Below are 27,612 nucleotides of genomic sequence, written 5' to 3' on the forward strand. Positions count from 1 at the left end.
TAAACTAAAAGGTGATTTTTTAAAAGATTGGCAAGGCATGGTGGCTCATGCCTGTAATCCCAGCAGGTTGAGAGGCCAAGGTGAGGGATCATTTGAGGTCAGGAGTTCAAGACCAGCCTGACCAACATAGTGAAACCCCCGTCTCTACTAAAACTACAAAAATTAGCCAGGCGTGGTGGCAGACACCTGTAATTCCAGCTACTTGGGAGGCTGAGGCAGGAGAATCGCTTGAACCTGGGAGGTGGAGGTTGCAGTGAGCCGAGATCGTGCCATTGCACTTCAGCCTGGGTGACAAGAGCGAAACTCCATCTAAAAAAAAATAAAAATAATAAAAGATCAATAAAATTGGTAAGTCTATCAAGGGACTGAAAAAGACACAATTTATCAATAGCAGGAATAGGAAGGCCTATCATTAGATATTCCTGAGAAATTCAAAGGGCCATAAGGAAATACTGTGAACAATTAGATCTGCATAAAATCCAACCACTTAAGATGAGATGGGCCAATTACTTAAAAACCACGACTACCAAACTCACAAAAGATGAAAGAGAAAACCTAGAGTCCTATAACTAAGAAATTGAATTTGTATTTGAAAACCTGAACAGGAAATCTCCAGACTGAGATGATTTCACTGGTGAATTCTGCCAAACATTAAAAGAAGAAATATCACCAGTTCTGTTCACACTCTTCCAGAAAGTTGAAGAAGTACTTTCCAGTTTATTTTATGAGACCAGCATTACCCAAAGACAGTATGAGAAAGGAAATCTACAGAACAGCATTTTTCATAAATGTAGATACAAAATTTCTCAACAAAACATTAGCAAATTATATCCAACTATATATATATATTTGTATATGTATGTTAAATTACAATCAAGTGGAGCTTATCTAGTGAATGCAAGGCTATTCAGAATTCAAAAATCAGTGTAATCCATTCTGTTATGAAGTTACAAAAGAAAAACCACATGATTATATCAATTGATACAGAAAAAGACTTTGGCAAAATGCAACATCTATTCATGAAATAAAAATCAATACTTAGATTATAAATCTAAATGTAAAATACGTAAAACTGTAAAACCGTAAGAAGAAAAAATAGGAGAAAGTCTTTGTAGTCTATAAGGTTAGACAGAGTTCTTAGACCTAACACCAAAAGTACAACTCGCAAGAGAAAAAATTGTTAACCTGGACCTCATCAAAATTAACAACTCACTCTGTAAGTTACTATTAAGAGATTGAAAAGGCAAGCTATAGTCGGGTAGAAAATACTGACAAATCACATTTCTGACAAAAGACTTGTATCCAGAAAATACAAGCAACTGTCAAAACTCGATAGTAAGGAAATAGACAACCCAATTTTAAAATGGGCAAAAGATATGAACAGATGCTTTCTCAAAGAGGGTCTACAGATGTCAAAAAAAGTGAAAAGATGTCCACTGCCGTTAGCCATTAGATACATGCAAATTAAACCTCTAATAATGTACCACCACAACTTTCTTAGATTAGCTAAAATTTAAAGTACTGACAATATTAATTCCCTGTAAGGTTGTAGAACATTGGATCACTCATACATTGCTGGTAGGGAGGTAAAATGGCATGGCCACTCTGGAAAACAGTTTGGTAGTTTCTTATAAACATATAGTTTCCATATGACCCAGACGTTCTAGTCCTGGGTTCTTTACTTCAGAAAAATACAAACACGTTCACTGAAAAACCTGTACAACCAATGGGCATAGTAGCTCTATTCATAATTACCCAAACTGGAAACAACCCAAATTTCTTCAATGGGTGAATGCATAAACCGGCTGTGGAACACCCATGCCGTAGAAAACTACTCACCAATGAGAAGGCACACGGTATTGACAGACACAAGTTGAATAAATCTCAAAAGCATTATGCTGGGTAGAAGCAGCCAGGCTCAAAAGGTTACGTGCTATAGGATTATACTTTTACGACGTTCTTGAAAAAAGCATAGGGATGGAGAACAGAACAGAGCTGGCCAGGGTTTTGGGGGAGTGGAGAGCATAAGAGAGTTTTGTAGAGAGCTGTCTCATGTCTTGATGGTGATGACGGTTGCATACCTTTATACGTGTGCTAAAATGTATAGAACCGTGCCCCCGAAGAAAAAGTCAGGCTCACTGTGTGTTAATTTTAAGGAAGAAAAAAAAAAAAACGTTTTAAAACATCCACCGTCAGCGTCACTTTTTCCAGGCTAATGAAGTTTGATTGAGCCTTGCTTGGCTCTTTCCCTACATCCCCCGCTGGGGGGCGGTAGGGAGCAGCGGTGCAGTGCTGTACTTTGGGGTGGAGGAGCCTCACGGACCCTTCCTGTCTGTACTCACTTCCCGTTAAGTTGGGTTCCTCATCCTTTTCTGAGGACCCATTTCATTTCCTTTCCCTGTCCCCACTCATCCAAAAGCTCAGACCAGGTTGCTTGGCCTACCATTCACGATGTGCCGTCGGCCTCTCCCTGCCTCCCCACCCTATCCTCTCCTTCTCCAATTGAGCCCAACTCTGCTGCCAAACTTGACCACCCAGCTTTCTCCTGTGCTGTCCTCTCCACCCCTGACTATGCATCCCTCAAAGCCACCTCATGTTCTTGCCTCTAAGGGCTCCGTGGCTGGGCTCCCTCCTTGGTGAACACCCTTGGCAATTTGTTGGAACTTCTCACCGGGCAGTATTGTATTGCACCCCCTGTACCAGCTTCTGAGGAGTGAGTTCCATCTCTTCCTCTAGACACTGAGCTGCTTTTAGTTGAGGGCCAAGGCCTCTTCATTGCCACCTCCTCCATATCGCTTGATGGAGCACCTTGTGCACAGAAGGTGCTAATCAGAGAATATAGAACAAATACTCTTCCTGTCTCTAATTGCCCTTGTCCAGAGAACCCTCAAGTCAGAAGTGGAAGAGGGTCCTCCTGTCAAAGGGGGAGGGAGTGGGGAGATGTTAGTCAAAGGGTAGAAAGCTTCAGTTAGACGGGAGGAATCAGGTTTTGAGATCTATCGCACAGCAGGGTGACTGTAGTTAATAATAACATACAGTGTTGTATATTTCAAAATTGCAAGGAGAGTAAATGTCAAATGTCTCACCACAAATAAGCGAAGTGACCGATATGATAATTAGCTTAATTTAATCATTCCATGTTGTATATGTATATCAAAACATCACATTGTACCCCATAAACATGTACAGTTTTTAAGGGTCCTGGAAGGTAACCTGTCCCCCACTTCCCTGGAGGTCTGCCTGTATTGCATTTAATAAATGGATGTTTGAGTTCCACCCGTGGGTGCCTTTCTGCTCAATCCCCTACTGTGTGTATCCAGATAGGCTAGTTGGGCTGTGTGGCACACCATCCCCAAATCTCAGTAAAGCTGAAGTGCTCATCACAGAGCTGCTGGACCCTTGCTATAAAGTGTCCTCACCCAAGGACCCAGGCTGGGAGAGGCTTCACCTCCCATTGCCAAGGGAGGTGAATGGAAAAAGGAATGAACCAGATTTTGCACTGACTTTCCATGCTTCTCCCTGGGAACTGACACATGGCACTTGTGCGTACATGTTCTTGGCCAAGCGAAGGGGCAGGGAAGCTCAATCCTACTCTGTCTAGAAGACAAACTGGAAATATTTGGTGAACAGTAATCCTAGCACCACAGGTGACCATGACAGTGGGAAAGGCCACTCCTAGGAGCTGAAGCGAAGGTCACAGTCTTCCCTTGATTTCCTGCATTACCCTTCCCCAACAGGGAACGCAAACACCAGCTTCCTGTTAGTGTGTGGCACTGTTTCTCTGCAGGGTGTGCTTAGTTTTTGTGCTATAAACTCTTTTATAGCACAAAACTCTTTTTTGTGCTATAAACTCTTCTATAGCAGCCAGAATTAGTCACTCTCAGTTCTGTGTTCCCAGAACACTGGGTCCGTCGGTCCATAACAGATCCCGCCACAATGATTTGGAGGGAGCTGTAGGAAGTGGCAGGAGGGTGCACGGCCTCAGAGTGTGGGCACTGGAGCCAGCCTGTGGCACCACTTCCCAGACCTGTGATGGTGGTGGGTTACACAGCTTCTCAGTGCCTCGCTCCTTCCCCTTGGAATGGAAATGCAATAGTACCTGCCTTAAAGGGTTGTCATGAGAATTGAAGGAATGAATGGATGTAAAGCTCTTAACATGGTGCCCGTTACGTACATAGTAAGTGCCCAGCAAATGTTCTTTGTGTAACCAGACCCAAACTCCCCAAGATGCCCGATGATGGACGCTTCAGAACAGATAACCTGTGGCTTTTTGAGCCCCACATTCAAAAATCAATATCCATGTGTATTTAAAACACACACATACCTTCCCTTCCTCCCTCCGTTGGTCTCTCTCTCTCTCCTCTCTCTCTCTCTCACTCTCTCTTTCTTAAACTCAGTAAGATGACGACAAACAACCCAACTGGAAAATAGGCAGAAGATTTGAACAAACACTTCACAAAATCAGATACATAAATGGCCATTAAGCATGTAAAAAGATGTTCGACATTACTAGTCACCAGAAAAATGCAAATCCAAGCCACAGTAAGGTAACATTTCAATGGCTAAAGTAAAAAAAAAAAAAAAAAGGCTCATAACACCAAGCATTGACAGGGATTGCAGCAACCGGGACTTTCATACATTGCTGGTGGAAAAGCAAAAACAGTGTAGCCAGCTTTGTGTGGCAGTGCAGCCGTGTCTTATCAGGTTAAACATATGCTTAACAGATGACCCAGCAATTCCATGCCTCTGTATTCACCCAAGAGAAATGAATGCCTATATCTACACACAGATCTGTACATGAGTATTCTGAACGGCATTATTCTTATTACCCCTGAACTGGAAATGAACCAGATGTTGTGGCATATTCATACACAGGAATACTAGTCAGCAGGAAAAAGGAATGGGATGTTAATATGTGCAGCAACACGATGCATCTCAAAAATGTCATGCTAAATCAAAAAGACTGTATACTCTGATTCCAGGTCTGTTAAATTCTAGACAAGGTGAAACTACACTAACAGCAGATCAGTGGTTGCCTGTGGCTATGGCTGGGGGTGGGCGGATCAATCACAAAGACACAGGAGAAACCTCTTTAGGATGAAGGAACTGTTGTTTATCTTGATTTTGGTGGTAGTTACCCAACTAATACACCAAACTATGCACTAAAATGGATGAATTTTATTGAATTTAAAAAATGCCTTAAAACTCCAAAGCCTGGCCAGGCATGGTGGCTCATGCCTGTAATCCCAGCACATTTGGAGGCCAAGGCTGGTGGATCACCTGAGGTCAGGAGTTCAAGACCAGCCTGGTCAACATGGTGAAACCCCGTCTCTCCTAAAAAATACAAAAATTAGCCGGGTGTGGTGGTGCATGCCTGTAATCCCAGCTACTCGGGACGCTGAGGCAGGAGAATTGCTTGAACCCGGGAGGCGGAGGTTGTAGTGAGCTGAGATCGCGCCACTGCACTCCAGCCTGGGCAACAAGAGTGAGACTCCATCTCAAAAACAAAAACCCAAAGCCTGGTTGTTGGGGTTGTTGGAGTGTCTTTCAAAACCTTCGTCCCAGTGTCTGTGTGTGGTGGTCTCGGGGCCTGCCGAGAGGACCTTCTTTTTGGAAATAAGGTCATTCCAGGCTCGTTTTCTTTCTCTTGCCTGATAGCAGTGGAACCAGCTGACAGTGACCAGTTTCCAGTGGACACCACAGTGTGTCCCAGCCAGAGGTGGATGGAAACAAGCTTATGTCTCTGTCACTAACGATAGGAGCCTTCGTCGGAGTTGCTACCAGGCCATGTTGGTCGTCATTACACCCATTGAAGACGAGAACAGAGCAGTAATGAGCTGGGTGTTATCGGCTCACAAATAATTTATAATGGGCAAACTAGGACAGGAACAGAGCTTTTTTTGGCTAAGGAGGTTGCATGTCACTCTTTAAAATCTAGGCCAAAAAATTATTTATAATGCATAGACACTCACTCTGAAAGTTAAAGGGTTCCTTTCTTCTCTCCCGTGTGTTTGAACATGGTCTTTTAGCCTGGACTAGCAACAAGACTCCGCAACATCTTGCTGCCACGCCTGCAGTTAGTGTGTGATGTGAGAGAGCGCAGGTAAAGAGAGTGGCTCGGCGAGGGACAGGGCCTTTGTAGAAGGCCAAGAACAGACAGGGAGGAGGGGAGAGGCAGGAAAAGACCCCTAGGTAAAGGGTAGAGACCACGCATGTTGGCTGAGCTTTGAAGAATTGCCCAAATATTATCAGGAAACAGCCTCAACTGAGATAGGACCAGTAAAAGATGGGTTGTGAACATGTGTGTTGAAATAAAGGCAGGTTGTGTGCAATTAGGCAGGGGCAAACTGAGTGGTTATGGTCCTCGTGGTGTCTAGGGAAAGGGTTTTGGAAATATGTCCTTTTGTGTCCCAGGGCTGTTTATTGATACTGTTACCTATAGATACTTATACCTGCTCCAAGGGAGGTGAATCAGAATCCAGCAGCACACTCTGTCCTGACCACACATTGGCCAGGAGCCTCCTGGTGAAGGATTTGCTCCCCTGGGAACCATGACCCCGGGCCCCAGGTGCCTGGAAAAGCAGCAATGTTTTATGGGCCTGGCCTCTAGGGCCCCTGTTCTCTCTCAGAGAGCTGACTTCTGGAACAAGTCTGTCTTCAGTGAATTGGGGAGGAGTGAGCCAGCTTTCTCAGCCCTGGATCGCCTTCAAATACGTGGATTGTTGATGAAGGGCCTGTGGCATGTCATTGAAGATGGGGAGGCCCCTCGAGTAGCACTGCTTCTGGACTTTTCAGGAGGGCTTTCTGCATCACGTGTTCCCTGTTGTTAATTAGAGCGTCCCTGAGAGCCATGATTCCCTGCTCAAGTTCCTGAGGATCTCAGGGTCCTCAGAGGTGCTTGGGTGGCTTGGGAGAGGCCCCTCCCCTCTAACCAAGCAGCTTCGCTTTGATCTCTCCTATAAGTGTGCAGCACAGGGTGTCACTTATTTAAAATAGACTTTAATTTTTGGAGCATTTTTAGGCTCACAGACAAATTGAGTGAAAGACACAAAGCGTTCCCATATCCCCCTGAGCCCTCCCTAGACACACTCAGCCTCCCCCATTATCAGCATCCCCCACCAGAGTGGTGCATTAGCTATAGCTGATAAGCTTACACTGATACATTGTTACCATTCAGAGTTAACATCAAGGCGCACTCTTGTGTTGTACATTCTCTAAGTCTAGACAAATGTGTGATGACACACATCCACCAGTATGGTGTCATACAGAGTGGATTCACTGCCCTAAAAATCCTCTGTTCATCCCTCCTAACCCCTAGCAACCACTGATCTTTGTGTTGTCTCTGTAGTTTTGCATTTTCCAGAATGTCATATACTTGCTATCATACAGTGTGTAGCTTTTTCAGACTGGCTTCTCCAACTTAGTAATATGTGTTTAACTTTCCTGCATGTCATTTTAAAAAGTGTTCATCTGCTCTTAGCAGCTTGACAGCCATGTGCAGTACCTGTCATACGTCTGCCCTGGGTCTGTACGGCCCTGGCTGTTGTACGAAGGGTGTATCTTGCCTCCCCCAACAGGGCGATGAGCTCTTTGGAGCAGGGGCCAGGACATATGCACTGGTGGCACACGGGACACCTGGCCACCCCTTGGGCCCTGGAACCAGGCTGGGTGTTCTGGATTGAAGGGGACATGGTTTGAGTCTTAGGAAGGGCTCTCCGAGCACAGCCATCTCAGTCAGCAATGTGTCCTTTGCTCTCTGAAAGTGAAAGCTCTATGAAATCCGAATGAGCAGCATCTGGCCTCAGAGCTAATCTGTAAGATTTTGCGTCTGAGTCAGAACTTACTGGTTATTAATGCTGTCTGTCTTTGTGGCCAAGAGTCTAGCAAAACATTTTCTATCCTGCCTCGGAAATGTGGCCAGCGTGACCTTCCTGAAAGAGTTTTTTGATAAGATAGATAATCACAATAGAATGTGCTCTATTAGAAAGTGCTTTTGTTTCATCACAAAGCCTTTGTGACGTGGAATGTTCCAGTAACCTGCTCATTTTGTGTTTGCAGAGCTTCTCGAAACAAGTCTGAGAAGAAGCGTCGGGACCAGTTCAATGTTCTCATCAAAGAGCTCAGTTCCATGCTCCCTGGCAACACGCGGAAAATGGACAAAACCACCGTGTTGGAAAAGGTCATCGGATTTTTGCAGAAACACAATGGTAAAGGTCACCCTTCTCTCTGTTTTTCTTCCACCCTGCCCTGTCCATGTGGTGATGACTTCACCAATCTGGGCTGCCTGGTTGGTTTTGTCTCCCCAGCCAGGCCCAGCCTTACTGGTCGAGGGCTTCCCATTTCAAAGGCACTCCACCCTCTATCAGCCCATCTCTGGCTAGGTGGGGAGAGGGCACACACCTCCCAATTGCATTATTAGCCAGACGAGAGAATCCAAAACAACCTCACAGGTAGCACCCAGCCGAAGCAGTGTGGCATTCACAGTGACAACATCTTGATCAAAAATCCCTGGAACAAGTGTCTTTTATTCAATGCTGAACAGACGCAGTGGCTGAGTACTCACTTCCTGTGGGATCAGACTATGTGGGCCTTTTCATCCCTCTCTGCCACTGCCCTCGAACTCTTTGGTCTTTTGAGCTACATCATGAAAAAATACATTGAAAAGAATTCATTTTCTTCATGTCACATTCATTCTGTTTTTATTGAGATATAATGTCCATACCATAAAATTCACCATTTTAAAGTGTAGAGTGCAGTGGTCTTTAGTATATTCGCAAGGTGGTGTAACCATCACCACTATCTAATTCCATCACGCCAAAAAAGAAACCCTGTATCCATTAGCCATCATTTCCCATTCTTCCCCCTCCCTCCATATCCTGGCAACCACAAATCTATTTTCTGTCTCCATCAATTCCCCTATTCTAGGCATTTTATACAAATAGAATCATACAGTATGTGGTCTTTTGTATCTGGCTTCTTTCACGTAGCATCTGTGTTTTAGCACGTGTGAGTACTTCATTCCGTTTCCTGGACCAACAATATTCCATTGTATGGATATATTAATACCATATTTTGATTAACCATTCATCAGTTGATGGATATTTGGGTTGTTTACAGTTTTTGGAAATTATGAATGATGCTGCTGTGAACATTCATGTACAAATTTTTGAGTTGATGTATGTTTCCACTTCTCTTGTTTGTATTCCTAGGAGGGGAATTGCTGCATTAGATGGTAGTGTTTAGCTTTTTGAGGAACTGCCAAACTGTTTTCCAAGGTGGCTTGTACCTATTTACATTCCCAGCAGCAATGTATGAGGGTTCCAGTTTCTCCACATCCTTGTCAACACTTATTACTGTCTTCTTTTATTATGACTATTATTAATATAATCTCCCTAGTGGGTATGAAGTGGTATCTTATATGACTTAGATTTGAATTTCCCAATGACTAATGATGTTTTCCTTTTCATGATCTTTTCATATACTCACTGGCCATTTGTGTATCTTCTTTGGAGAAATGTCCAAATCCATGGCCCGTTTTTAAATCATTGATTTTTCTTTTTATGCTTCAGTGGTAAGAGTTTTCTGTGTATTCTAGATACTAGACCCTTATCTGGTATAGAATTTGAAAATATCTTCTCCCATTCTGTGAATTGTCTTTTTACTTTTCAAGTGATACTCTTTGACACACGAAGGTTTTAAATTTTAATCAGTTAATGTCCAATTTATTTTTTTCTTTTGATTACTTGTGCTTGAGGCATCCTATCTAAGAAACCATTGCCTAATCTAAGGTAATGAAGATTTATATCTATGTTTCCTTCTAAAAGGTTTATATATTTTTTTCTTTTTTTCTTCTTTTCTTTTTTTTGAGACAGAGTCTTGCTCTGTCGCCCAGGCTGGAGTGCAGTGGCACGATCTCGGCTCACCGCAACCTCCGCCTCCCGGGTTCACACCATTCTCCTGCCTCAGCCTCCTGAGTAGCTGGGACTACAGGCACCCGCCACCATGCCCGGCTAATTTTTTGTATTTTTAGTAGAGAAGGGGTTTCACCGTGTTAGCCAGGATGGTCTCAATCTCCTGACCTCGTGATTCACCCGCCCCAGCCTCCCAAAGTGCTGGGATTACAGGCGTAAGCCACCGCGCCCGGCCTAAAAGGTTTGTAATTTTAAACTGTAGGTTAAGCATAGATATTTGATCCATTTTGTGTTCGTTTTTGTAGATGTCGTAAGGTAGGCTGTGAAAATTCATCCTTTTGCATGTGGATTTCCAGTTATCCTGGCACTCCATTCTTTTTCTAACTTTGTAATACTTGATAAAAGTAACACATACAGAGAATATACAAATCATAACTGTACAGTTGAATTAATTATCACAAAGCAGACACAGCCGGGGAACCAATAACCCAGGTCAAGAAATAGAAGCTGCTTCCTGTCTTCCTCTGCTTTCCCAAAAGAAGGAAACTGTGTGCTGACTTCTAACCCCATAAGTTGGTTTTGCCTGTTGGAACCTTATTAAGATGGAACCATGAATTATACACATGATGTTTATGAGATTCTTCCCATTCTTCCAGTGCTATTTCTAGTTCTCTTTCCCTAGTGTATAGTATTCCATCACACAATCACCTGCATATGCTACTTGAACTCATCCTTGAGCTCACGTCTTTCTCAAATCATTCTCTCTCCCTTTTCCTCTCCTTCAAACGCTTTTACCTGTTAGTGTGTGGTCACACCTACCCTGCCAGTCACCCAGGATGTTACAAAAAGTCACAGAATAGTTGAGAGGGCTCAGAACCTATTAGCAAGCAGGAAGAGCAGAATTCTTTTTTCTTTAATCATGACACCAAACATAATAAGTCAGAAATGTCAGAATTGGTGAGGAAATAATTACAATTCTTCCATGCAGGCAGTGATGTGTCTGTTCCACTGAACATTTTCCTAGACAAGATGATTTCATAAAAGAGGGTGCGGCTGGGACATCAGAAAGTTTCATTATACTTCTTATTCTTTTATTATTTCTTTGATGATCATATATACCTATTAAAAATGTGACAGTGATGATATATCCTCATATTATTTTTTCCAAAGCTGCCCAGGAGAGAGTAAAGAACATGTTAATTGCTTTTGTTAAAAGTCAGGGAAGACCAATCAAGCAGGATTGGAACGGAGTGTTACAGCAGTATTTGATTGCCCTGATAATTTAATCAAAATGGTTATATTTCCTAAATAATGATTTAGCCAAGTGAAATAGCAGGTTGGTTTGATTGCCAAGATATTTTGTGCAAATTACTCAAACTAGGTCAGTGCCACTGAGAAGCAGGACAGCTGTTAAATAGGACAGCTGGGATCAAGCTCATCAGCCTGATATTTATGCCGGGCTCTGTCCACTGTGGAATTACAGAATTGTCAAATCTGGGCCCTGGAAAGGATAAGTCAGCAGAAATGCAGCCTCCAAAAACCGGGAGAGCCTGCTTCAGCTCGCCTTTTTCATAAGGTGAAGGCCTACTCCGCACAACCCGCTTAAACACAATGAGGATCATGCCAGGATCTCACTCATCTCTGTGATTTCATATTCAAAATAAAGCAGAAAATTCATGGTACGTTTTTGGGGAAATAGAGTTGTTGGAGCAAAACTTGGATTAAAGCAAAAAACAAAGCAATCACTTTCCTTTACTTGCAGTGCAAATGGACATGAACTCTGCAGGCATCTGCAACAGAGTAGAGAATACTGACCGTAAGCATCTATTCAGGGCTTGCTGTGAGCTGGGCAGTATTCTAAGAGCTGTACATACAGGAACTCCTCTACATAGAGCTCCTCTTCATGGCAGCACTGTTTTTTGGGAGACAGAGTCTTGGTCTGTCACCCAGGCTAGAGTGCAGTGGTGCAATTTCAGCTCACTGCAACCTCCACCTCCCAGGTTCAAGCAATTCTCCTGCCTTAGCTTCCCAAGTAGCTGGGATTACAGACATGTGCCACCAAACCTGGCTAATTTTTTGTATTTTTAGTGGAGACGGGGTTTTGCCACTTTGGCCAGCCTGTTCTCCAGTTCCTGGCCTCAAGTGATCTGCCTGCCTTGGCCTCCCAAAGTGCTGGGATCACAGGCATAAGCCACTGCACCCGGCCCATGGCAGCACTTTGAGTTAGTTCCATTGCACAGATGAGGCACACGAGGTCAAGTCACTCATCCAAGTCAGACAGCCAGGAAAATGTGGAATCTAAACCCGGCAGCCTGTCTCCAGAGCCCAACCTTTTAGCACTACACTCTATGCTCCTCCACAAGAGGTGATCTACAGGGCTTCTTGTGGCTATTTATATCACAGCTGCACTCCAGCTGTTCATGAGTGTGTCCATTTAGACTGCTGGTTCTCAACTTTGTGTGCACATTTGAATCACCGGAAGAGCTTTTGAAAAATACATATTACCAGGTAACCCCCCACAGACCAATATGTCATGATCTCTAGAGGTGGGACCACAAGGGGATACCAGCTTGCAAGAGAAGATTGTTCACTTTTCAGGAGTTTTGCAAGCCAGTTGACATCAAGTTGGTAGCTTGAAATCAGCCATGGTAGGCGTATTTACACCACAGAAAGGGGCAAACACTGCAAATCAGGGCTGTTTGTTGTAGAGGGTGGAGAGCCTTTCACCAGCAGATGGCTAGGTAACGCCCAGGCATCAGCATTTTTAAAGCTCCCCAGGTGATTCCGGTGTGCAGTGAGGGTTAAGAACTATGAATTTCAACATGCTTCCTGCCTTCATGCTAAAGGGAAACCACATGATAAGTAAAGAAAGATGATTAGGTCCAAGTAGTTATTATAATTATTTAGCTCTTTCCCCAATAATCTTTCAGCATTGCTATTTTCTCAGCTTGGGAAATGAATTTTAATCCTGAACTGTACACTTATTCTCTCTGAAGTAATCCAAATCAAAATGAGAATCTGATGATGATTCTTTGTAGCAAAATTTTGTAACAGTAGCTATTATGAGAGAGAAATCCCTAAAGTCTGTAAATAGCAGGACATATTGGACATTCTTATCTACATCCATCTTAATGTTCTACAGGGTCAGGCTGGCCTGCACGTTATCCTCTTCCTGAGTGAGTCTCAAGCTGACTTAATGAAATTTTCTCCTAACATTAAATCCCACTCCTCATTCACACCTCTTTAATGTGTCTGTCTTGATGGATGGAAGGTGAGGTGGGGAGAGCTGTAGAACAAGGAGAAATTTCCCTATTGAACAGGGTAATATTTAGCCAGGACAGCTGTGGAATTTCTGCTCCATTTTCCAGGCTTTTATTTGACCACATACATCCCAAACATATACTGCTTATTATTCAGATTTACCAGGAGCAGTCAGGAGTTGAGCACTCTAGGAAATGGGTACAAGTGATATCAGAGTAGAATTTTGGTGGTTGGCTCTTAATCACAATGTTTTCCTATAAAAATGGCTCTCAGGGTGGTTTTGTTTCCCTTGAAATTTGGAAACCACTTTGACCATAACACTGAATTTTACTTCCCAGTGTAACATTTTTTCCTCGATTCGAGACATCGTATCTAACATATTTTTTTAATATGCTATGAAATGAACCTTAACTTCCAAGGAGTCTAATTCAATTGTTGAAATACAAAGTGAATGAGATGGCTGCTTTCAGTGTTATTATGCTAGCGTTGACAAAATACCCAGTCATACAGAATGATCTAAAAATTACTTAGGTTAAAGAAATGGGTATTTCATTTTCCTTCACCATTAAGTTGAATGGATCTCTATTTAAATGAAATTTGGGCTGCCATAAAGACTCTTCTGCTAGAAAAACAGTTAATCTACAGTTTGATCCTAGTGGCCAAGAGTCTTACAGATGAGTGTGCATATTGGGGAGAAGAGGAAAGGCATTTGTGGGGTTAATATAGCATATCTTCAGTGCCTCTCTTTTCTAAGTGGTCAAACTGTGGCAACCATTTGTTTGAAGAACTGGGAGTTGCACCCTCTCTTCCTTGCCTCGGCCAGCACCACAGAACGGATTCTGGCCACGATGTGCATGTAGCACCTGCCTCTGCTTCCCAAGCTGCATTCCACCATGTGCATATGAGGCCCGGCACTGGGCATTTCCCCACAGCGCGGCCCTCCCTCCAGGGGCCCTCTCAGTGTCGTTGGCTGCCTGACTACCAGCACGGTTTCCTCTCCTGGGTTTCTTCCAGTGTTCAATTACCAAAGGCTCATAGCAGCTCTTTTCTGCCCCTTTAAAATCACAAAGACAAAAATCCAATTTTGTATAACAGCAGCAGCAACTTGTTCTTTCTGACATCTCGAAGGAAGGAATCTTCCTGGTGGAGACGAGCACTGCTGGGAACATTGGGTTTTGGAACAAGTGGAGGTTTACAGGGTGACACGCATAACTCAGCTCTTTTTTTTTTTTTTTTTTTTTTTTTTGAGACGGAGTCTTGCTCTGTCGCCCAGGCTGGAGTGCGGTGGCGCGATCTCGGCTCACTGCAAGCTCTGCCTCCTGGATTCATGCCATTCTCCTGCCTCAGCCTCCCGAGGAGCTAGGACTACAGGAGCCCGCCACCACGCCCGGCTAATATTTTGTATTTTTAGTAGAGACAGGGTTTCACCATGTTAGCCAGGATGCTCTCGATCTCCTGACCTCGTGATCTGCCCATCTCGGCCTCCCAAAGTGCTGGGATTACAGGTGTGAGCCACCGCGCCCAGCCATAACTCAGCTCTTTACATCTTTTGTTCATGAGTAGCTGCTGCATTCACTCAGATTCATTCCTTCAAATGGCAGAGTGCATTCTTCATGCTCCATCTAAGAGATATTATCAAAAACACAGGCACAAAGGAGAGAGCCTTGAAATCTTTCTCCTGGCTTAAAGTTGATGGATTATCTGCCTGGACCATTTGCATTCTCCAAGTTGTTAAACAGGTTAGTTTTATTCTCTGAGCTATAAGTCTTATGTTCTTATGTTTTTCCTAGCACCAAGGAAATAATCCCTGAAGAAACATCTTACTATGTGAAATGGAGCAAAATGTTGGTTTAAGATGGAGGATAAACTGAAGGAAAAACAAACATATTTGATATTGCATTTGAGCTACCTGTAATTATCTTATCAGAAATAATTTAATAATAGAACAAAACATTCTTTAAAAATGCAGAACTAAAATATTTAAGGACCCCCTTGTAGGCCAATGACTATTTGAATTTACAAATGTGCATAATGTCTTCAGTACAAGGCAGTTCTGTGAAATGGATAAACTATAGATTAACCCCAAAAAGTTTTGAGAAGAGTACATTCTGTGTATGTGTATAGCACGCTGTATTTCAGTAATGGAAATGCTGAAAAATATGGTACATTCTGTATAACACAGTGGGTTATTTTCCACACGCCTAAGGTGTTTCTGGAATTTTTAAAATCCCAGGTCTGTGAAGTGTTTTGCTTCACCTGGACCATGAAGAAGCCACTTACGAAGGTGTCACACCATCCCAGTGTTTGTTCCTGTTCCCTTCATAGGTGGTAACTACCTAATTCCAACTGTTGACGATGGAGTTCGTCATGTAAACATTCAGGGCCATGGTACCACCTGCAAGGGCAGGCACCACAGCCATAGAGAAAGTGAGGGGTGCACCTCCCTAAAGCCTCATTAAGGGAGGTGAGAACATCCGAAGCTCCCAGTCCTTGGAAATCAGGGTAACATATTTCCTTCTGCTGGCTTCTTAAATTAGACTACACAGAAGTTTACACAAAATTACACAGAAGTAACATGTGCTTCATTTGTTAATTCCAATTTCTAGGTGCCATTGAATATAAAGGCTTATTTGTGTCTTTTTTTTAGAAGTCTCAGCGCAAACGGAAATCTGTGACATTCAGCAAGACTGGAAGCCTTCATTCCTCAGTAATGAAGAATTCACCCAGCTGATGTTGGAGGTGAAATGCACTTTCAAAATAGCTTAAACAGTTGCCAGTTAAAATGTAGCTACTTGTTGCAGATAAGTCCCTGTACCCAAAGGAAACTACTGTTCTTGATCCTGGGAAGACTTGGCTTTGAAACAGATACCCTCCCTGAGGCTCTCTGTCTGCTGTTGCCTATGGGCCATGTCAACAAGAATCCCAAAATTGAATGTGGTCACGTGTTTTCACTACAGTGACCACAGGATGAGCCCCTTGATGGTGTCACAACCAGAGGACACCTTGCTGGGGAGCCAGGAAGGGTGAGTTCGAGGTAGGTAGAGAGAGGAGAAGGACAGAGGGAAGATGAATCAGCTTGCACTGTCATTTGACTCAGAGAGTCTTCTCTTTAGACTGCTATGATTATACATTTTTCCCTTAGTAGAAACACGTTTTGAAATTAAAAGTTATCTTTTTAAGATATGCTTTGAACTTGAACTCATATTACATCCACATGGCATACGGATATCAGCCACAGGGATCCCGTGCCTCCCCATCCAGCTCACACCCTTTCTGTGCTGAGTGAGATGCTCATGTTCCTCCCTCTGGGTCAGAGGCCCCATACTCATCTACAGGGCCGTGTTTGTGAAAACCTGGCTGATCTGAACGAGTGCCCTTCCTCAACATCATATATTTGTATATGGGTGAAACTCCTCAATACAGATGAGCATAAGCCTCTACAGAAACAACTGCCAAGGTGCTGTGGCTTCTCACCTGGGGATAAGTTTTGGAGTATATGGATATGGCAGTGGGTCAGAGAAAGCTCCAGGCATGGCATATCCAGGCCCGCAACCAAGAAGAGGCAAACTGGGACAGATGAGCTTAGACGCTGGCTGTGACCAGTGGTTCCTGGCAGGGTGTTTGGAGAGTGGTTTCTGGAGATAAATCTTTCTCTCTCATATCTTATGTGCCTATATAAGACTGATGTAAACTTCAATTTACATAGATTAACTTGCAGAAAACAGAAAGTACTGGAGTAAGAAAATGCCAGAATGAAGATGTCCAAATATTATGAAATGTAAACGCATTAATGAACATTTGCATAAGATGAAAGATACTTAAATCTACATGTGAACTATATTTAAAGAAAATACAGAACTTTCTGCAGAAGCAATGCATTTTTAAGTATGTTAAATTTAAAGCAGCTTGTGAAATGTTGAATTAATGTATCATTATGCTAATTTACATAAATCGATTTATCTTTTAATTCTTATGGAAAAGTAGTTAAAACACATAACCCTATAGCAGCAGCCTTTTTTTAAGAGCCTGTAGCACAACCTTTTTTTTTTTTCCCAGTGAGTTTCAAACTATCAAAAGTATTTGAGGAAATAGGGCTTTTGTACAGTTAAAAATGAATAAATTTTGGGGCTAGAAGACAGGACTGAGATTCAGGATACTGGAATTTCTAGACAAGGAAGATTGATATTTGTATAGTCTTTATGCACTTTCCCTTGCTCCCGGTGTAGACTCCTAGAAGCCGGTGGAAAGGAAATCATGCTAGATGAATGAATTGGATCTGAAATTAAGCCTGCACAACCAGCAGGCCTTCTGGGTGAATGGCAGCTGTGAGTGGTCTGGGAAGTCCACCAACTAGTACTGTTGACCCTGACTGTGTCAGGCTTCTCTTCCAACCTGTTCCTCTTCAGTAGACACAGACCTAGTGCTGAGTGACTGGAGCCCCCTAGCATCTCTTCCCTGATGGCCTGAGCCCCAGCTGTGGTTGGGGGAGATGGGGAGCTCCCATGGTGATGTCATCATTGTCCAGGGCAACCTTCCCATAGCATGGGTCTCTCTCCAGCTGCCCATCCCTCTGTTTTTTTCAGAGCCATTTCAGAGACTGTGAAGAATCCAGGTTCCACGTCTTAGTGGCCAGGATGTTCCCTTTCTAAAATGAGGACAGAGCCCAGGAGATAACCCATCATGTCCCTAGGGAACTGCTAATGCCCTCCAGATGTGACTCCCGTCTTCTTCCCTCTTCTCTCAGAGAGGCACAAAACCAGACTCCAGGAGGACTCACATAGCTGTGAAGTTTGAAAAAACAAAATTGACCTGGCTGCAGACCAGCCAAGCTGGTAAAGTATCAGCTGGCAAAGACTGTGGCCGCCAGCATTGGAACAATTGCACTCAAAAGGAGACAAAGTGCCTGTGGCCTGTGGAATAGGGAGCTTGTGGAATTTCTGAATTTTAATCAGAAAAGCAATCTCTTCTCTTAGCCCAGAGGTTGTCCCAAAGAACACAAGAAATGTTCCATCTGATTCAGGAATTCGCAGAAAGGGAAGGTTTCATTTCCCTCTAGTGTGTGGCGGTTATAAAATTCTGGGCCATTATGGCACCTTTGGAAACACCCCAGTCAAAATCACTCTTCCATGGATAGGGGCACAGCACTTTGCGATCACTTGCTGTTGAATCCCTTTCAGATGCTACTGATGGGACTTCCAGAACCACAGCAAGCTTTCTTAAAGCAGTGACTCAGTGCAATTCTCATAGAGTTGATGGAAATGCCAATGAGCTGATGAAAATGATCTCCCATCTATAAATACCTTCAGCTTTTTAACACCCGCTTGCTTTAGACATTCAGGAGGGACATGGGCTCACTGTGCAAGACCGTTTGCACTGCCCTTGCTTTTCCCAGCTTTCCAATCTGCTTTTTCCAGAAAAGTCTCACTGATGTCATCAACAGTGCCCTTATCCCTTAAAAAAATTCACCTCCTAGAGGGCTGCATAGATGACTTTAAAACATTTTTAGAAAAATACTTGGGAAGGAAAAGTTACTGGGATGTACTTCTTCGTTTACCGTAACTCATAAATCTAACCCAGCGTTTCTCAATCTTGCACTATGGTCATTTTGGACCTGGTAGTTCTTCGTTGTGGGAGCTCTCCTGCGTATTACAGGATGTTTGGCAGCACTAGATGCCCACACCACCCACTCCAGTGGTGACAATCAAAAATGCCTCCAGACGTTACCAAAATTGCCCCCAGTTGAGAACCACTGATGTCATCCAAGAGGATGAGCTCCATTTAAGAAACGTACTTGAATCTGTTTTTCAGTCTAAATCCTACCAGCTGCCAGTGTAAAGTAATAAATGAGTCTAGTGTTAATTTTCCTGGTGAAAAGAACTCTTTCCCCTTTCGGCATGGTATAAAGGTGCCCTTCATGCACTGCTTGTGGCCTCTTCCGGGTTCCCGCTGCCATGCACTTCAGCCACACCCTCCTAACGTGAAAGAATGAATTGTCCACACAGATTCTCAGACATCATGTGACCATCTAGTTGAGTCCATGCAACATGTTTCCAGAGCTTTCTAAGCACATATTTCACTTTTTTTCCTAAGCAGAAAAATGTCCAGATTCGGGGAAAATAGTCAAAGAAAAAGTCAGTGAACCGACAGTGACAGGTTTCCAGTAAAAGTCTCCCTGAGCTATTATTCCCTTAAAGACTTGCTTTCTGGAGAGGTAGGCTTCATTTCTAGTCTCCTCCCCCTCACTGGCACACCCTAGACAGCCAGTTGCCACTGTGATCCTATTCTCTGCTGAATTATGTCGTCTTTATTTTAGAAATCAACTGTCAGATACATCTTATGAAAGCATTGCAAGCATCCACACAAAAATAAATCCCAATAAACAATCTAAAACCAGCAAAAGTGGCCGGGCGCAGTGGCTCACACCTGTAATCCCAGCACTTTGGGAGGCTGAGGCAGGTGGATCACTTGAGGACAGGAGTTCAAGACCAGCCTGGCCAACATGGTGAAACCCTGTCTCTACTAAAAATACAAAAATTAGCCGGGCATGGTGGCATGCACCTGTAATCCCAGCTACTTGGGAGGCTGAGGCAGGAGAATCACTTGAGCCTGGGAGGCAGAGGTTGCAGTGAGCTAAGATCATGCCACTGCACTCCAGCCTGGGCAACAGTGAGACTCCATCTCAAAAAAAAATCCACGAGCAAAAGTGTCTGCTTTATGAGAAAGCTTTGCCCACCTTCAATCTGTTATATCACAAGCACCCAGGACAGTGTGCCCCCCATAGAGTAGGCACTCAGTACAGACTTTCAAATGCATGGATTTTTCAGACATCCTGAAATGCTTATGGATCCAGTTGAGTTACACAACCCCCACACCCGCCCAGCCCTGTAGAGTAATGTGAATGTTCTTTACAAACAGTCCCTTCAGTGGGCATTTCTCTTGTGGCAATGAATGTGAACAGAGGCCTGCCTTGGCCAACAGGCACACTTTCTGTTTTTAATACATTTGTTAGGTCTGATATCTTTATCAGGGCAAATGTTTACCATTGAACTCAAAGTGATGGCAGGGATAGGGAGATGGGAACCATAAACAATGTCTGATGTTTTCTAACGGCAAGGGTGGTTCTGAATCAGGCTAATAATATGCTTATCATTAAACCTACTTAGGGAATTTCCATGGCTAAATGTTATTTTATTATGTCACTAGGTCACATTTTTCACTGATCCTGTAGTGCTTTTGCAAACGCTTTTCCTGGGCCAGACACATTCTCTGTAAGAAGCTGTCCTCCGTGGAAGGCCAAGAAGTGCTGTGAGGTTATTCAAGGAAATATTCTGAGGATTATAAAACAAAGCCAGTGTCCTAAAATAGTGTCCTGTGCTTCAGTGACATGCTCCTCCATAAACGCATTGCTAAGGAGCTTTCAAATGTTGCATTTTCCACAGGCGTTGGACGGCTTCATTATCGCAGTGACAACAGACGGCAGCATCATCTACGTCTCTGACAGTATCACGCCTCTCCTTGGGCATTTACCGGTGAGTTTCCGCTCCGATGGCCTTTACCGGTTCCCGTTATCATGTTTCTGTTGAGAATCATTAGATCTCAGGTGGAAGGTGGTGTAGGTGTCAGGGGGCTGCAGGTGAGAAGGAGGTGGAGAGTAAAGGACTGCTGAGTTTTGGGGACAGGACCAGGCTGAGGTCAAGGACCCAGGAGCCTTCCAGGAAAAGGGCAGATGCAGGCATGTGCCATCCTGGAACATGCAAGGCCTGGAGTGGGAGCTGTGGCTACAGATTCTTTTTCTGGGTCAGAAATGGGGACTGATGAGAGAGTCACAGCACTGTTGTTAGTGGAGCTCAGAGCCATCATGGAGGCTGACAGACACCCAGGGTCACCTGACAGCTGATCAAGGGAGAGGACAACAGATGGCTTGGGTTGAAACATGGTTTGGGGCTTACTTGGGACATGTCTGAGGTTGCAAGTGGGTAGCAACACTTAGTGGTGGTAAGGGTTCGGCAGCAGGGCCGGTCCCTGGGGGTTGAACTGCTCTGGGAAGACAGATGTCTTAGAAGGCCTTGGGGAGTGAGGAGTGTCTGAGTGGACCAGGAGAGGGTCGGCTTTGCATTCCAGAAGTGCACGATGGACGCTCCAAGGTGGCAGAAGGGGCTGTGGTATGGTCACAGGCCCTGACAGATGTTGCTGGCTCTCTGGTAACCCCTGACACAGGATGAAGTGACTCACGGGTCTGTACCTGGCTGGTGGAGGACCCACCACTGAGGCTCCCTCATGGGCATCTGGCCAGGCTTCCATCTCCTGCCACACCATTGCCTGTTCCTGTTCCTAGGTGGCAGCTTCGATCTGCACAGAGCATCATTGTGAATGACAGCTGTACCAGGAGCAGCACGTGTGATGGACAAGAAAAAAACGTCCTCTCTCCACTCTCCTCTCAATGAGCCCAGCCAAAACCTTCCGCACCACCCCCCACCCCTGCTCATCCATGGATGGGCGGCCAGTTTATGTGACGAAAAGAGGAAAGCTTGCCCTGGGTTCACACATAGGAAAGCTTGGGCCAGGATGATGCTGGAGGACTGCGGTTCCCTCTCCTTAGCTGCCCCTGCCCAGGGAACAGCGTGGCCTTGTTCCATGGGCAGCTTCCATCTGCCTTGGGGTGATGAGCCCAGCTCTGCTGACGGCTCAGGGCTCCACATCATCCTGGGCCATACCTTTGCCTGGAAGCCATTCCCTCATCCCACCGTTAGTGCAAATGATGCTGTGTGCAGATCGAAGCCTCCGCCTACATTTTCCTTTGCATTCACTGAGCCGTGGCCCACAAAAGCATTTTTTATGTTGCTAAGCAGATGCCTTCCCATTAGGCCCTAATCTAACCTAATCTGTCTCCCCTTTGTGTTCCAGCCCATTTCCTAAAACGAGGGTGCGTCAGGCTGGTGGTGGGGAGCTGGGGGGCTCTCTCCTCTTGATAGCCATCAGAAGAGGCTCATCCTCACTCAGCCTGAAGGAGGAAGCTGAGGGTGCAGCTGCACCTTGATTTTCATCTCTGGCCAGGAAGCTAGTGATGGGGCTGACACCATGAATACAGAAGTGATCCCCATCATCACCCCAGAGAAGCTGGGCTGATCTGAGGGTGTCTGATGACAGAAGAGGAGCTGGGGTACTTCTTTGGAGGGCGCTTGTGTTTTGTATTGAATGGCAAGGGCTCGGCAGTGGTAGGCACTGACCGAAAGCAACCACACGTGGCTGCTTATTGACCTGGGAATGAGAGGAGCCAGAGCTGTTTGGGTAAACAGGATTTGCACTGTTCTGCTTTATGCTCTTGTAATTATCTGATGACCCAGTTGCTGTACGTGGCAGACGGGACTTAGAAAGTAAGAGGGAAATTCTTCCGACTAAATTATGGAGCAATTTAGGACCACTTTCATAAATTATTTTCTAACTCTACAAGGGCCAGAAATGACCCGACTCTAATTTATCAATGCTGGACCTACTTGAAAGCAAACTAAGAGTCTGTATATATACCCATGCCCAGGCACATACAGTGAGACAGCCCTCAACTCCCTAGTGCAGGTGAGCCTGGGCCGGGCAGTCCCCAAATTTAACTGCAATTTACTTTCAGCTTTCATTATCCAGTTTTCACCAGGATCCTCCTTTGCAAGTGGGTAGGCAAAGGCTGCTGAGGATGGAAACTTCCCTGGTGCAATCAGCATACAGCTGGTTGGGCAGAGGAGCGGATCTGGGAGTCAGACCTCTATGACTTCCGCTATGGGGAGGAAGCCCCAATGGCCCAGGCAGTGAGAGGCAGAGCGGGGCTTACCCCGGGGGTAGCTGACTGCAGAACCCAAGTTGGTCGCCACTCTGCTCTGGTGTCTTTCTGGTGCCCAGGATTTGGGTCATAATTTAGGAATTCTGATTTTGGTTTGGTTTACTTAGATGCATACTTAACTAACTATTAAATATCACTCCCTGTGAGCCCAGGTCCTTTCCACAGATGATGCAACATTTCAAAACTTGTGAGGTTGTCTTTCCTTTTGCAATTTTGTTGAGAGATTTTACCCATTAAACCTTGGGTGACTAACACTGAGCACTTACAATGTAGCAGGCACCATTAAGAGTCACTAACATGCGTTAATATGTGTAGGCGCATAGAACCGTGCCTGGCCCAGAGTGAGGCTGTATTATATTTGCTCTCCTTATCCTTATGGATCCTATGAAGTACATAGTTACCCAGTTCACAGATGATGAAACTGAGGCACAGAGAGATTAAATAATTTACCCAAGGTTCCACAGCCAGACAGTGAAGAGCTGGGATTTGAACTCAGGCACTTTGGCTCCAGAGCTTGGTGCTTAACCACTCCTCAGAATCCTATACAGGACACAGTAAAGCTGAATGTTCTCAGGGTGTGGGGCTCAGAAAGGGAGAATGAGGAGCTGAGAGGTGGTGGTCAGTCCTCGAGGAAGAGGCAGCTCTTGAGGTGGAGGTCGGGACACAGGGTAGCCAGGGGGCAGGAGGCTGTGGGCCCCAGCAGCAATGCCCCTCTTGGTGTCACACCAAGCACAGGCTGGCCTGCCGGGGTCCCCTCCCATGCCCCTCGTGTGGGTGGGGATTGGAGAGCCATTGTAAGGCGTATAAGAGCAGCCAGAATTCCTTCCCACTTCTCAGGCTGTGGGGCTTCAAGTCTCTGTTTCCTTCACACTGCCAACATCTCAGATGTAACAGAAGCTCGTGTGATAGATTTTTGTACAGCAATTTCTGATGAAATAGCCTAGAACTTTCTTTACCAAATTGGCAGAGAAAAAAAAGAATAAAATAGCTCAAAGTGAAAGTGATTTTAAGATGAGAACTGGCAGGCGCGGTGGCTCACGCCTGTAATCTCTGCACTTTGGGAGGCTGAGCTGGGTGGATCACTTGAGGTCAGGAGTCCAAGACCAGCCTAGGTAACTCAGCAACACCCTGTCTCTACAAAAAATCCAAAAATTGGCCAGGTGTGGTGGTGCATGCCTGTAGTCTCAGCTACTTGAGAGGCTGAGGTGGGAAAATCGCTTGAGCCTGGGAGGAGGAGGTTGTAGTGAGCCGAGATCACGCCACTGCACCTCAGCCAGGGTGACAGAGTGAGACCTGGCTCAAAAAAAAAATAACAATAATAATGAGAATTGTTCAGTAGTGGCAACACCAGCACATTTTGGTGTCTAGAATTGATACAGGCAAGGAACATGAGCAAGACAGACTTGCATACAGTGGAGGCCAAGGGCTCACGGGAGCCTCTGGAATGAAAACCTTGCAGGAGAGATCCAAGGGGTATGAGTCACGTGCCTTGGACAGAATGGGGAAACAGTATGGCTGAGGCAGAACCAAATGAGAGACCAAAAGTAGGCATAATCTGTGTTTCCTGTTTGGGCTTTTATTTGACTTTTTGAAAGTTAGCTTCCTGGGTTGCTTTCTGATTTGTTCATAGGTGCGGTGTTGCCTAATGAGCTGGATCATGCTAAGCTCTTAAGGCAGACATCATATTCCCAGCCCTGAACATTTGCCATGTGCCTAAGTGTTCATTGAACGAGGGACTGAATTCGTAACTGGGGTTATGAGCAAGTACAAGCAGCTTGGCATGGGTGGGGAGTGCCTTGGATGTGAGAACTATGTGCATGGATAACCCTACCTTCCCCAGAGAAAATAAGGCACAACTGTTCATAAAACTGGAGAAATCTGCAGGCCAGAAGATACTTCCGTATCATGCGGGCTCGCCAGGTACAAGCCCCAGCGAGAAGAAAATACAAGACCAGAACGGGATATGGAGCCGACTTCCTGTGGCAGGGGCACAGCAGGAGGAGATCCCAGGAAAGGAAAGCCAAAGCCCCTGGCCTGTGTTATCACAAAACATAGCAGCAACGCCAAGGCCATGAGATACCTTTTCAGGAAGCTTCCCTCTGCCCTTCCCACCCCACCCTGCCCTCACCTGCTGGAAGCTCCCACCTGATCCACATCATTTTGTCAGAGGTGTCTCCGGGTCGGAGCAGAGCCCTGACAGGTGCATCTGCAGCTTAGAGTTGATCATGGATTAAAAGATTCCAGGCCTCTAGTTAGATTTTTTTTATGCCTTTTGATTTTTATATACCATAAATACAGATGTATGTATAAAACATATGTTCAGTATTAAATTGATCAAGTGAACATACATGCAGCTGTCACTGAGGTGAAGAAATAGAACACGGCTGGGACCACAGAAGCTCCTCTCTGCCCCTTTTTCATCACACTCCCACCTTCCACTTGGAGGCAACCATTTTCCTGACTTTTAAGGTCATTGTTTGCTTGTTGTCCTTTGTAGTTTCACCAACTTTGACTTCACTGCTAAACTCTAAGTTAGTATTGCCTTTTGTTTCACTGTATGTAAATGGAATCATTGAAAATGGACTCTTGTGACTTCTCCGTTTGCTCAACATCGTTTGTGCTTCGCATCTGCCTCACACTGGCGGATGTAGCTGCTGTGGGCTCTTCTTATTGCTGGGTGTGTTCCATCGTAGGAATGTGCTGCAGTTCCTGCATTCATCCCAGTTAGGAATTCTTGGAAGGTGCTTCCATGAACATCCTGTAGTGTTTCCTGATGAACGTTTGCAAGCATCCCTGGAGAATTGACTAGATGTAGAAGGGCTGGGTTGAGGGAAGCTCTGCCTCCACCTTTACTAAGTAACACCAGAATGATTCCATAGCGGTGGCACCAGTTTGCCCCACACCAGCAAGGTGGAGACATCGCAGTGCTGTAGCATCAGAACTTGGCATTGTCAGACTTCTTGTTTTTGTCAGTCTGGTACATGAAGGTGTCTCATGGAGTTGTACTTTGCTTTTCTCTCGATTACCAATGAGATTGAGTGTCTCTTTATATGTTTGTCAACCATTTAGATTTCATCTTTTCTGAATTACTTGCTCAGGTATTTGGACATCCTCCTCTTTGATTGGGTTTTTTCTTGCAATTGTGAGTAGGCTTTCTTTCCGCGATCCGGACACAAGTTGTGGGCAGGTATTGTTTTAATTGCCTCTCATTCACCCCACCCTAGGGTAATGCGGATGTCTGAACACTCCACAGCTGACACTGGATGAGGCCAACAGCAGTTAATTAGTCACAGATACTCACAGCCCAGATGAGGACCACACAGGGCCACAGGGGGCTGCACGTGGGAAAAGAGTGAACCAGCAGGGGCTGTGGGAAGCAGGCTGTGCAGTAAGAAGAGGGTGAGGTGACCGCTGGTCCCCACAGGAGGATGTGATTGACTTGTTTGAATAATTCCACAACCTGCTACTCAGGGATGAGCAGAAACTGTACCTGTCCCCGTGATAAGAGGGGGGGCGTGGCTGGGGGACCTCATCCGTGGGTCTGTGTGGGGAGGGAACCTGCAGTTAGACCATTTGAGGCCCTTCCAATTTTACCAGATGCCAAGGCAGCATATAATTTAGAACCTTAATTTTGGGCCACACCACAGACGTATGTGTTGCAAATATCCTCTCTCACTTTGTGGCTTACCTTTCCCCCTTTTTTAGGGCATTTTGATGAACAGAGATTCTTTCTGTATAATTGGTACCTTTTATATCTCAATTAATTCTTACTATTACAAAGTCAAAGCCGTTCTCTACACTACCTTCTGAAAGCTTAGCTGTATGGCCATTAGTTTGACTTTGAATCTAAACTGAATCTAAGTGGATCAAATATGCCTCCAACTTCCTGGACCTTTAAGGAGAGCAAGGCCCCAGTGACTTCTCTTAAGCCGTTCTTTTCTCAAGGTGAAGTTTCTCCAGGGCTGCTCACCATTGCCTCTTCTCACTGCAGCCAGCACAGATCTCAAGCCAAAACTGCCAGAGCGCCTCAGGGACACTCTGGGAGGAAGTGTCCATCCAGTCCACTTCCAGCTCAGCCTCAGTGTGCTTTTAGTACAGGCTCATTTAACGTAGCTTGGTGTCCCTGCACTGGTGCTGCTGGTTCAAGGCCCGTCAGGCAGTTGGGAGAGAGGACTGCCCACCTCCACAGGCAGGTGACCTTCCCGATCGTGGGACTCGGCTGTGAAGACGGCTGTGGATGGCACATTCCTTCCCTTGTCTCCGTAATTGCTATTATTTTAATAAACAGAACTCAGCTCATTCAAGGGACCATTCAACTGCAGATGTAATTTTCTCCCCTGTAAGCACTAGGGTTAAAAATTTCAAGTTATCATTGTTTGTGTTGGTTTTCAGCATGTGGAAATAGCATAATAGCAGTGTACTAGCAAATACATGTAAGAGCCAAGCACAGTCCGGAGCCCTTTCTGTGTGTTAATTCACCATCCTCGCAACCTCCCACATATCATACCTGCCCCTACTTGCATCCAGCGTTCGTCTTTATTCTGTGCGGAACCTGTGTCCTGATATTGGCCCTTGGACCTGTATCTGTAAAGTTCTGTCACACAGGTGACC

The 27,612-nt window shown here is 44.9% G+C and overlaps 1 protein-coding gene across 8 annotated transcripts in view; it reads left to right on the plus strand.

Annotated features, from left to right (window-relative positions):
* NPAS2 (neuronal PAS domain protein 2) overlaps nucleotides 1-27,612 on the plus strand; it is a 179,818-nt gene that overhangs the window by 99,885 nt on the left and 52,321 nt on the right. For 6 of the 8 annotated variants that reach the window (XM_024242240.3, XM_024242244.3, XM_024242243.3 and 3 more), the window contains exons 3-5: nucleotides 8,059-8,207; nucleotides 15,820-15,911; nucleotides 20,612-20,701. In XM_024242240.3, the coding sequence (XP_024098008.2) occupies nucleotides 8,059-8,207; nucleotides 15,820-15,911; nucleotides 20,612-20,701 (331 nt within the window). The remainder of the gene's footprint in view (nucleotides 1-8,058; nucleotides 8,208-15,819; nucleotides 15,912-20,611; nucleotides 20,702-27,612) is intronic. The other 2 variants (XM_063713529.1, XM_063713530.1) reach the window with 1 other exon arrangement.

Source organism: Pongo abelii, chromosome 12, assembly GCF_028885655.2.
Source record: "Pongo abelii isolate AG06213 chromosome 12, NHGRI_mPonAbe1-v2.0_pri, whole genome shotgun sequence".
Lineage (NCBI taxonomy): Eukaryota > Metazoa > Chordata > Mammalia > Primates > Hominidae > Pongo > Pongo abelii.